The 13,112-nt window shown below is 33.5% G+C and overlaps 1 protein-coding gene across 1 annotated transcript; it reads right to left on the bottom strand.

The window, feature by feature from the left end:
* Positions 1-9,237: 9,237 nt before the first annotated feature.
* On the bottom strand, positions 9,238-10,626 carry LOC115878301. The gene has a single exon (XM_030894757.1). The coding sequence runs from the start codon at positions 10,624-10,626 to the stop codon at positions 9,238-9,240; it is 1,389 nt and encodes a 462-aa protein (XP_030750617.1).
* Positions 10,627-13,112: the final 2,486 nt, after the last annotated feature.

Raw genomic sequence — 13,112 nt, 5'->3', positions numbered from 1 at the left:
AGCCACAACGTATCCTATTCCAAGTTGACCATGTTTTCCGGTTTAGAGCGGTACTCGGTGTCTGGCAATAGTTATTTTTGAACCAGGAGTATAGGTGCGCATCGGCCATTTCTCTCCATAACTGAAGCCACTGTTCTCAAGAATTATAGTTACTGCTGTGGTGTTACTGCTACTGTTTTAGTTGTTCAGCTGTTCGCAAAGGTGGATTTCTCGACTTCAGTCTATTCACCTGTAAAGCAGGAAGTGTTTCATGAACAAGTAGCGTTGGGTTAGCTATAATTTTATCAAATTCTCTAAGAAGAGCGTCGTTTCTGCGTAGATTTGGAGGTAGGATGTTACTCAGAAGGAAGGTCTCTGGAAGCCAGTAACTAGGTGTACATCTGATTGTCCCTGTAATCAGCCGCATGGTGTTGTTCATCTGTCTTTCTACGAGATTTGTGTGGTAGCTGTTCAACCACACGGGTGCACAATACTCTGCCACACTGAATACCAGGCCAAGGGCGGAGATCTGAAGTGTTGTTGCTTTTGCACCCCAAGAAGTACCACAAAGTTTTGATATAATGTACTAATTGTAATGTAATAAGGAAACATCATGTTCTGATTTTACTATCAACATTTTCTAGGTGTTTTCGAAATGAGAGTGTACGGTCTAGAATAATCCCCAGCTATTTTGGATATTTGTTATTACGCAGAGTGGTGTTACCAAACTGGACGCTTATTTTAGTATTCTCCAGCTTGTTATTAAGATGGAAGGTAGCCACTTCTGTTTTATTTGCACTGGGTTAAAGTCTCCATTTTATGAAATTGGCATTCAAGGATGCGAGATCCTTTCTAAGCGTTTCTTGGGTTTGATATAGCGATTCATGTTCAGTTGCTATGTCTAAATTGTCTGCGTAACAAAATTTTCTAGATTGCGTATCTGGTAGGTCAGATATTTATAAGTTGAATAAGAAAGGGGCGAAAATCTTGAGGTAAGCCGTTATTAAGTTTTTAGTTTTATTTGTGCTCTGACCCTGAAATACTTGGATATATCGGTTACTTAGCATGTTGTTGATAACCCGAGCTATAGTTTGACAAGGAAGGGCTTTAATTAATTTATAAACCATACCATTTCTCCAGACTGTGTCGTAAGCGGCTGTTAAATCGACAAAAGCTATGGAGGTTTTAAGCTTAAGTTGGAAATTTCCTTCAATGTGAGATATAAGTGCTAGGACTTGATCACAGCAACTGCGTTTAGGAATGAAACCTGCCTGTTCAAGTGGAATATGGTCTAAGGTACTATCCTTTATTCTATTGAAAATAAGTCGGTCTAGGAGCTTATATATATTTAGATATATTTAGTTTTTTGCTTTTTAACATAGTTTCTTTATTTTCATTAATATTATCCAATATGCAATTTTCGTCAAATTTAAATTTTTGCATATCAATTTTGTTGCCCGATTTTTGTTTTCATAAAATATACGAAATAATTTTAAATTTTAGTTGATAAATATTTAAATAACCTATATCTACTATTATAGTATGAATATTTTATTTTATAGTTTTTATTAAGTATCACATAATAATTGAATACCCTATATATTATTTTAATATTATTTATTACACTTATTTATAAAGTCAAGTGCTGGAAAATGCTGACGACTGTAGTTTTCACCCTGACCTACACATCATGTTTTATTTTGAAATATGAGTACATTCTCATCCACATTTGTTTATTATTTTTCTAACATTTAAATTTCATTCAAATACCAATGGCTTTGTCTATATTTAAATATTTCTTGATATATTTCAATGTCATAAACTCTCTAACTAATTATTTTTAAACAAGCTAAACTTTTTATTTTAAAATTTTTCATAATGGAATTTCAAAGACTTCCAGTTCTGCCTAAATTTGTTGAACCCCCTACATTTGACCCTAGGTACGATTGCCCAGTGTCTTTTATTTCTAACTACGATAAAATTACTGATAGAAATGGTTGGGATTGTGCATATAAAATTCGATATTTGCAGTGTTACCTGAAACACGCATCTGTCTTTTGGTTTGAAAAATACGCGACAAATAAAGATAATCTTCAGAAAACTTGGCCGGATCTAAAAAGAGATTTCATTTCAAATTTTGGCGGTGATATAACAATTAGAAAATTAAAATCCAAATTGCGCTCACGTAAGCAGGATGCAAACGAGGACATTAAACATTATTATTTTGACTTACTTTCAATGTTTCAAGATATATATGATGAAATTAATTTTGATCAGTTCAGAGACTATTTTGAGAATGGTTTGCATCCATCTTATGACAAATATTATTATATGTTGTCAAGCCGTGATATGGATTTTACCGCGTTAAACAATATTGTCTATAAATTGAGTGATCTAAAAGACAGACTTACCGATTACAACACGTTGGCACATTCTTCTCATTTCTACGAAGATAAAACAAGTATAGATAATTCAGCTAGTGAAAATAAGTATGAATATAGCAATTATGTCCAACATTCGGATTATTTAAATTCAAATAAAAGAAATAAAAGACAGGTAGAGCATGATTATTCTATTCGCACAATGGTCATAGGGTTGAAGATATTGATAATGTAAGAGGCAAATCAGGACATGAGAATAAAAACTATAGGTATAACAATACAGACGAATATAATTTTAATACGAATTATGAGAGAAGGCAACAAAAGTTGATTGAAGATAACCGGACAAAGAGTTCCGAACAAAATCCACCCTTAGTTGAGGACTACCAGAGCAGGATTTTTGAACAAAACCCACCCCTGTTTGAGAGACAAACAGCTGATATGGATGGTATATTTATTGTGTCAGAGGAGCATGAGATAGAGGAGAATAGTGTGAATATTTTGGAAGAGGACGATTTGGATTCCCTCAATTTAGAAAGTGCACGGATAGAGGAAGATTGTGATGCCCTCCCCGTGGCAATGGGATACGCACAGGCAGAGGAAGTGAATGATACCCTCCCTGTAGCAATAGAGTTCGCACAGGTAGAGGAAGATAATGCCCTCCCTGTTGCAAGTGAAGTTATGCCGGCTGAGGATGAGTGGAATACCCTCCCTGGCAATGTCGAGGAAGACGAAAAAGATTATTGGAATCCTTCCTGTTTCGAATATAAAATGTGCTCCTCAAAGTCCTACGTAGAAGAGAAAGATATACCTCCGACACAAGAAGTTACACATATAAGAAGCAAAAGTATACGTCTATTAGACAACCCTTGTTGGAACCGACGACAGTTTGACTATTTTGATCGTAAAACAAACGTTCTAAGAGAAGAAACTCGTGATGAATTTAGACCCCAGCAAGCCATTTCTTGCACAACTAGGACACTGGATATGATGACCAAAAGGCCAAACGCCAAGATGGCGAAGGATATCATTATCCACCCTAGCCACCCTCCCTGGACTCGATGCTTATGAGTCATATTTAGAGTTGAAGTCCATCGATGTGAGTCGTATTATACAGTCAGTAATTCGCGTTATCAGTCCGTTAGTAGAAGACAGCGCAGACTGAAGATGTTCCTGTAAGTACTTAGTTAAGTAAACCGTTAAGTCTTGGCATTCCCCAAAATTGTATTATACTGTGAACTTTATATTAAATAAATGCACATTTTGTTCAATGGTTGTTTTGATTGAGAGAGAGAACCTGGTATAGCGACCCTAGCAAACAACCCCCAGCTAGGTCGCCACATATGGGTTGTTGCCGGTTGATAAAATTCTCGAGAAGAAACTACAAAGCCACTTGAGGGCAGTTTTTCCAGCGTAAATAAGGAATTCTAGGTGAATGTTGTTATATCCAGGAGCTTTGTTCGGCTTGATGTCTTTAATAGCTATGACTATGTCTTCAATTTCGAAGGGCTTTGAGTATTCCGAGATATGGGGAGTGGTTGTTCTTAACTCCTTCAACTTCCTCTTAATCTCAATTGTGTGCTCCTTATCACGTCGAGACCTACATGTCTCAGCTATATAATTTGCAATTTGATTAGCTGATATTTGAGAGCCTTTTTTGGCCTATTTTGTCTTGCTCAACCTCCTAAATTACGTAAAAGGGTCTAGATCGATGGACCTTCCTACTAGATCGATGAAAATCTGTGTTTTCCACTGGTTCAATCCAGCGGTCTCTTCTAGCAGTGTCTAGACTATGAAGGAGGTTATCTGCAACTTCTTGATCTCCGCTCTCTTTGAATTCCTCGTATAGATGTTTTCGTTCCAGCCCGGTATGTATTTCCCAAGGCGTTAATTGCTATATACGGGAGCTATTATTATTATTAAATATTTTGATATCTTCAAAAGGTCCAATTTGTATTATAATTTATTATTCAAGCTAATAAAAATGTTTCGTGATTTGGTGATTCTTCTTGATCTCTCTGTGCCCTTCTATTATAGGACCTACCTTGATACAACATTTGTTTCTCTTAAAGAAACTTCATTTTAAAGCAAAATTAGGATTTTGTATTCGATTGACAAAACTTCTTTCCGAAACACAGTTTTATATCTGTTTAATCCTTTACGTGGAGTGACTATCGAATGTTTATGAACCCGTAAAATGAGGAAAAATATAAACCTGGTCTTATAAATTTTCGATACGCATTGAGAAAAAGCAATAAACAAGTGCCAAATATGATTTGGCTCGGCTCTTTTACGTCCACAATAAATATTTTATGAGCTTACCAGCTGTCTGACAGTAACAAATATATTACTATGTTGCCGCTTTTACCGATTACTGGCAATAAAATCCAGGGGAAAAGGATCTAACTAAATTCATTTTATTTAAGTTGTGGTGGGGTAAATTGATTTTGTATACAGGGTGGTCCGAACTGTAATCCGGAAACTTCAGCAGCATATTCTGCAGATAAAAATAAGGAAAAAAAATCGTATAAATGTATGACCTAAAATGCTTAGTTTCGGAGATACAGGGTGTAGAAGTTTCATTTTTATTTCGATTTTTTCCAAATAATTTCTGAAGTAACTTCAATGTTTGGATGAAATTTGGTGTCTGGGAGTTTTTTGATATGAGAAATTCGATTTTGATGTCAATATAGCTCCTACTTGTAGAGGGCGCCACCTACATATTTTTAACTGGTTTGAAGAGTAATAACTTTTCGTCCGTACCTGTATAAAACTACTAATTAAAAAAATATACATTTACGACGTTTTTAACGTAAAAAAGATCTCTTAATAAAAATCGCTACGAGTAATAGTTCTCGAGATATTTGAAATTGAAATTATGAATACCTGTCATCATTGACATAAATTAAACATGTTGACCTCGATGTCGACTAAATAGTTAATAGACAGAAATCATAAATTTGATATGTTTTTGTGCCAAACCATCATCAATCATCATATTTTCGAAGAAAATTTTATGATTAATTTAAAAAAATAATAAAAATTTTCCAAATTTATCTTTTTAGTCAATTAACTATCTACTCAACATGTTTATTTTTTGTCAATGACATGTATTGACTATTTCCATTCTAAATATCTCGAGAAGGGTTGCTCGTAACGATTTTTACCAAGAGACATTTTTTACGTAAAAAAATACGAAAATGTATATTTTTGCACTCAGCAGTTCTATACAGGTACGGACAAAAAGTTATTACTCTTCAAAACAGTTTAAACACATGTAGGTGGCGCCCTCTACAAATAGGAGTCATAGTGACATCAAAATCAAATTTTTCATGTCAAAAAACTAATAGACACCAATTTTCATCCAAATATTGACGTTACTTCAGAAATTATTTGGAAAAAATCGAAATAAAAATGAAAAGTTGCCGGAATACAATTCGGACCACCCTGTATACAGCGTGGTCCGAACTGTATTCGGGAAACTTCGGCAGCATATTCTGCGAATAAAAATATGTGAAAAAGTTCGTATAAACTTATGTCCTAAAATGCTTCGTTTCGAAGATAGCGGGTGTAGAATGTAGAGGTTTCATTTTTATTTTGTTTTTGTTCAAATAATTTCTGACGTAACGTAATTTGAATGGAAATTGGTGTCTGGAAATTTTATAACATGAGAAATTTGATTTTGATGTCAATATGACTTATTGACAATCTTATTTGTAGGGGGCGTCACCTACCTTTCTTTTAACTGTTTTGAAGTGTAATAATTTTTCGTCCGTACCTGTATAAAACTACTACTACTAAAAATATACATTTTCGTGATTTTTTACGCAAAAAAGATCTCTCGGTAAAAATCGCTACAAGCAACCGTTCTCAAGATATTTGGCATGGAAGTAGTTAATACATGTCAGTATTAACAAAAAATAACCATGTTGAAATAGATATTTATTTGAGTGAAATAATAAAGGGTATAAAAGTAAAAAAGTAAAGATTTCAGTTAACGTCTCCTTTTTGTTGCCAGGGCTAATCTGGACGGGGCCTACTTTGTTTACGCGGAATTCGAACCGCGGTCCTCGGCCATATTATGGTCAGTGGCCTACCGACTTAGGAAGTGTCTAAATTAACTCTTACTCACGAGATATCCGATCTCATTCGGCCTCGAACCGGCGAGAATGAGCAGTGTGTATCAATAGATTTTACACTTTTCCCTTGGAGCACATACAGATACAGATTTTCGAACCGGTCACCCGTCCATCCACCACTATCGCCTTACGTCGCTTAACTTCGGTTTTCTAATGGGAACCGGTGTTTCGTAGCTAGGCCGTTGCATAACCGGATTAATATGGGAAATCTGCCCCGCGGCTTTTTTGACTCGCACTCAGGGGATTGATTTGGTGTCGAATCAAAATAATTCACCTAAATTTTTAGCTCTTTAACTCAAACGGTTTTCGAGATTTTCAAAAAAACTTGTTTTTTCAATTTTATTTTTATAGTAAAACTTAAAATTAATTAATGATGATTTTTTTCTAATTCTTAGAAGTCTAAGACATGATAAAATAATATGATCATGATTCTTAAACGAAAAGCCGATTTTTAGCGGAGAAAAGAAAATTAAAATTTTCTTTTCTTTAACCTTTGTGAAATATGTCACTCACTAAAAATCGTCAAAAAATGTCTTTTATACTTCTTTACACTCAGGAATTTTTTAGAATTTTTTGAAGTGGTGGTACAATATGAAAAAGAATTATAAACTATTTTTTTTTCTAAATTCTCGGCCTCATTTTTTTATAATAATCTTTATGTTTATTTCTGGTAAGGATGTATTTTTAATGGAAAAATATTTTCTAACACACTTTTTTAAACTAAACAAAAATGTAAGTTAGTTAAAACAGAAGATTTTTTGAGTGCGAGTCAAAAAACCCGCGGGGGCAGATTTCCCATATTAATCCGGCTATACCCTTTGGAAACTTTTTATTTTTTAAATTAATCATAAATTTTTCTTCGAAAAAATGATGATAAAACAGTTTCTTTTGAGCTTTTGGCACAAAATCATTTCAAATTTTTAACTTCAGTCTAATAACTATTTAGTCAACAAGTTTTCTTTTCCAAAAAAATCCCAAATATCTGAATATCTTTTTTTAGTAAAAACGTCGTAAATATATTTTTACTCAGTATGTAGTTTTATACAGGTACAAACGAAAAGTTATTACTCTTCAAACCAGTTAAAAAATATGGATTTGGCGCCCTAATGGAAGTAGGAGTCATATTGACATCAAAATCAAATTTCTCATGCCAAAAAACACACGATACTAATTTTCATCCAAATATTGACTTTACTTCAGAAATTATTTGTGAAAAATCGAAATAAAAATGAAACTTCTACACCCTGTATCTCTGAAACTAAGCATTTTAGGAGATACATTTATACAAACTTTTTTGATTATTTTTATCAAACGAATATGCTGCCGAAGTTTCCGGAATACAGTTCGGACCATACGTTTCGGAGATACAGGTTGTTGAAGTTTCATTTTTATTTAGATTTTTTCCAATTAATTTCTGAACTAACCTCTATATTTAGATGAAAATTGGTATCTGAGAGTTTTTTGACATGATAAATTTGATTTTGATGTCAATTTGAGTCCTACTTGTAGAGGGCGCCACCTGCATATTTTTAACTGGTTTGAAACTTCTTTTCGGTACCTGTATAAAACTAATAAGTAAAAAAATATGCATTTCTGTCATCTTTTACGAAAAAAATGTCTCTAGGTTAAAATCGCTACGAGTAGTAGTTAAAATCTCGAGATATTTGAAATCGAAATTATAAATACATTATTGACATAAATTAAACATATTAACTAGGTAGTTATTAGACTGAAATAATAAATTTGAAATGTTTTTGTGTCAAAATTTCAACAGAAAAAACAGGTTCTGTTCATAATTTTTTCGAAAAAAAAACGTGTATTTCTCATAAATAGATCTTTAATAAATCTAGTTACGACTTTACTGTAAAATCAATAGGATAGTTCAAAATTTGCATGGGATTTCCTATGTTTCCAACTGCGATACACTACCCGGTATACACGGTGCTACAAATTCGAGATACGAGCATTGGTATCTCGGAAACTGTAATAGATACGAAGATGGTTAAATTGGGGCAAAGTTGCGCCTTGGGCTGTTCACTAAGATGCCATTAAAAAAGTTTTAAAAATTTCAAGGATTGCTGAGTTTTTTGGAAAAAACGGATTTTTTTGAAAACTAATTTTATTTTTTCCTGTCGTTCCTTTTTAGAAAATTAAAAAACAAATTGCACATTCTCATAGCCACTTTATTAGAGCTATCTGTATTTTTAGATTTTTAAATTAGCTGATAATTTGTGAGATACAGAGGCTAACCTAATTTTTTTAAATACGGACCTGCATTTTTTATTTCAGATTTTGAAAGAACTCAGTCTCCTGAGTACAGTGATATGCCACATTTTATACTTTTTTTTGTTTTGGATACCTTAACAGCAAAAAAACTATTTAATTATTATTTAAAAAAATTTCAAGTCCGACTGATAATATTCATCGCAACAATATTGATCAGGGCTAATTAACATTGAATAAGAAAAATTGAGCCAACTGACAGATTCAAATAAATAATATCCAGATCAGCAATTTAAAGATATTATTTTTAACTTTTCTAATTGTGAATTTGAAATTCTCAGTGTACGATCTAATAATTTGCCTAATATTAATCGTTATGAATAAATCAACTTCTACAAACTAGTTTCTAACGCTTTACATAGTGAATTTTTATTTTTTTTTCTCACTCTTGGTGGTATATTCTGACAGACGGGTGTTCATTACCAAGTACTGTCAGAGTTTCTATTGTTTTGTTTCTATTGTTTTAAGAAGGAGCGGGTTATGTTTGTGGTTTTAATGACTACTGCTTTTTGAGCAAGTGTGTGAATATGACCTTTTAAATTTAAAATATCGAGGTTTTCTTTAAATTTCCTGGGTGTGAGGCCCGTGCTAGATATAATAAATTGTAGGATTTTAACTTCATTTTGTTCCCATATTCGTTCTACTTCCTGTGTTAGTGGAATGTATTTGCTAATTTTTTCTTCATATTTCTTTGTTATGTTGTTGTCATTCGGAACACTGATTTCTATTAGATATGTTACTTTCTCTTTTTTTAGTGTTAACGTTATATCAGGTCTATTGCATGTTACTGTCTTGTCAGTATGGATCGTTCTGTCCCAGTAGAGTTTTATAGTGTCGTTTTCAAAGACATATTGCGGCGTGTATTTGTAATAGGGCTGTTCTTCTTGTATAAATTTATATGTTTTTGCTATTTCTTGATGTATAATACGCGCAACAAAGTCATGCCTTAGAGTGTATTCTGTACCAGTAAGTAGTTTACAACCATTTGTAATATGCTCTATTGTTTCACTTTGGAGGTGGCAGCAGGTATCCGTTTGTTGGGCCCTATCTTTTATTATGTATTTCCTGTAGTTGCGCGTTGCAATTACTTGATCTTGTATCGCTATAATAAATCGCTCCGTTTCCGGTTGCAGTTGCCCTTTTTGTAGCCATGAATATGACAGTTCTTTATCGATGTCGGGATTGTTCATAATATGACAGTGTTTTCCATGTAGTTGCTTTTGGGACCATTTGTTTTTCTTTTCCTCTAATGTGAGTATATTTGAAACAGGAATATTTTCTGCGTTAAGATTTAATGGTGTGTAGTTAGCATCCGCTATAGTTACTGCTTGGTGTAATGAGGTATTTTTTTCTTTAAAGTATTTTCTTAGTGAATTAATCTGTTTGTTGTGTATTTCGTGAATATCTGTCAGGCCCCTACCTCCTTCTTTTCTTTCAATGGTCAGCCTCTCCTTGCAAGAGTTGGGATGCAGCTGTCGGAATCTAGTTAGCTGAGTTCTTGTCAGAATATTTAAATTTTCCAGATCTGTTTTGGACCATTTAATGATTCCAAATGAATAGGTGAGCAGCGGTATGGCGTAGGTGTTAATCGCTCTAACTGTGTTTTTTGAATTTAGTTCGGTTTTCAGTATTTTACTTAGTCTTTTCCTGTATTGTTCTTTTAGTTGGGTTTTGAGTGCGGTATGGTCAACTTTTCTGTTTTGTAAAATTCCCAAGTATTTGTAATATTCGTTGGGTTGCATGTTGTCTAAGTGTTCATTGTTTAATGTAGATGCCTGCTCTTCGTTTTGCCATTTACCTCTGTTTATGTGTAGTGTTTTACATTTGTTCATCCCAAATTCCATTTTTATGTCGTTTGTGGATTTTTCTAGAATTTTAAGTAGCTCGGTGTGTTCTGTTTTTGTCGCTGTATATAGTTTTATGTCGTCCATGTATAGGAGATGGTTAATTTTATGTCTTACTGATTTTTCGTATTTAATGTTAAAGCCATATGCTGTTTCGTTCAAAGTATTGGAGAGTGGGTTAAGGCATATACAAAACCACAGTGCACTTAGGGAATCGCCCTGGAAGATTCCTCTTTTGATTGGGATTGTATCTGTTTGTATATTTGCATTACAGGTTGTTAGATGGATGCTTGTTCTCCATGACTGCATTGTTTGACTTAGAAAATTTTGAAGCATTGGATGGATTTTATAGATTTGAAGAACCTTTTTTAACCAGCTATGTGAGATGGAGTCATACGCTTTTTTGTAGTCGATATAAGTTACGTGGAATTTTTATTTATTATTGTATTATTATTATTGTATTTATTATTGAATTTTTTTAAACTTTTTTGATGGCATCAATCCCAAAGCGCAACTTTGTCCCAATTTAACCATGTTCGTATCTATTACAGTTACCGAGTTACCAATGCTCGTACCTCGAACTTGTAGCACCCTGTATAGCTTGAAATAAGATAAATAGACAAACCTCTACTATGAAAAATTGATGCCGAAAACAATTTTCGTTTTTTCTAATAATCCTTTTCGTTTTCTCTTTTATATTTTCTACCACGAACCTTCTCAAAATGCAATTATTCTATAATTACCATCCCAGAGAAAGCTGAATATCTTGGCATAAATTTATCGGGCCTTCAAAACAGAGCACTTTTGATAACTAGAAGAAAAGGTAATAGAGTTTTGCGCAAACCAAGTTTAAAAAGTTTGAATTAGAGCGGAAACGTATACTTGAAAATGAGCTTACTTAAAACAATGTTAGCTTAAGATAAAGGTGGAAAATGAAAAAATTATGACATTTCTCTGGTTTATTAAATATGCCTTCTTGTCGCCTTATTTTTGCAGGAAAATAGGCGTTTTGATAAACATAAAATCTGCAATTTAATTTGCCTCTTTTAAAGGTATTAAAAATGTTTTAAAGTTATTATATTTTTTCAGAATACAGTATTAAAATTATATGAAAATAAAAAATGAAACTTCTCTGACTTATTTTATTAATCTTGCTTATGCTACATTAATTGATGATACCAAATTTGCATAGTGTAAATATTTGTTACAGATAGTTTTATACAGAGTGATTCACGGCCATGGTAAATTAGCCGTTTATGGACAACCGGTTAGTTAACCAAAAATTATGATTTTTCCATAAAGGCACCTGCTCTATCTGCCTAAATTATTTTCAGTATTACATGTTGCCGCTTGAAATTTGACCTATAGATTTAATTCAACCTTTTGGATCAAACACTTGGATTGTATCTCGGAAACGGTTCAACTGTGGATCTAGTATGGATTCCTAGCTATGTGGGTATAAGAGGTAATGAAGATGCTGATAAGATTACTAAGATTGCGGCAAATGATGGAGATTTTTTATACCACTTGCATTTTCTATCTCTGAACTTAAATTTCTACATATGTCCACAATAAAACGTGGTATCCAGGCAGAGTGGGAAGTAACAGGAGATTCAAATAAGCTATATGAATGTAAACCTCAATTCTTTCAAGTTTCTGTAGCTCGATCACTGTCCAAAAGTGAGGATGTCATTTGGAATCGGCACAGATTGGGCCACTGCCATTTCTCCCATTCTTTCCTTTTAAAAGGCGACCCCCCGCCTAACTGCTCTCATCGTGGCAACCAGTTAACAGTGTACCACCTCCTAATAGAATGTCCCTCCTTCAATAACTTAAGATAATCATTTGGTCTGAATGGCGATCTGGCTTCCGTTCTTGATGCTAATAACCCACATTCTTTGTTCCAATTTATTATGGCATCGGGTTTGGGTTCATTAATATAGTTTAATTTAACTTTAATTTGATTAATGCCGCTAAATCAGCCGCATCAGCTGCTGGGCCAGCTGATGCGGCTTATATAAAATTCTTCTTCTTCTTCTTGTTCTTTTTATCTCGGAAACCGGATAATGATATGATACTAAGAAAAAAAGATTGAAGTCCAGTAAATTTATTAAAAAAAAAGACCCAAGTCTCTACGTAACTCATCGACTTTTTAGGCGGATTGTGTACCTTTTGGTTAGTAGTTTTAGAGGGAAAATTTGTAACACCGTGCCTGGCCAGCTTTGGTCGAAAAAAAATGTCCCCAGATGTCCGAAAAATCACTTTTTTGCAAATATTTGTCAAAATATGCAATGTACAAAATTTTTCTTGGAATAAAAATTAAAACTTAAGTAATTACTTACAAAAATGATCCCTATCATTTTTTACGTAAGATTAGTAGTTTTTGAAATATTCCGCCTCGAAGTTCCCTGAATTTTCTCTCCAAATCTAAACACTCCGGAGATTTCATAAGCGTGCCATTTATCACAAGTACTGTCATACACTTA

This window comes from Sitophilus oryzae, unplaced genomic scaffold (genome assembly GCF_002938485.1).
Source record: "Sitophilus oryzae breed Bouriz unplaced genomic scaffold, Soryzae_2.0 scaffold_1508_pilon_pilon, whole genome shotgun sequence".
Lineage (NCBI taxonomy): Eukaryota > Metazoa > Arthropoda > Insecta > Coleoptera > Curculionidae > Sitophilus > Sitophilus oryzae.
This window is presented reverse-complemented; position numbering and strand designations above follow the sequence as displayed.

Coding starts and splice junctions, on each gene's coding strand:
- LOC115878301 (XM_030894757.1), bottom strand. CDS start 10,626: ATGGAATTTGGGATGAACAAATGTAAAACACTACACATAAACAGAGGT.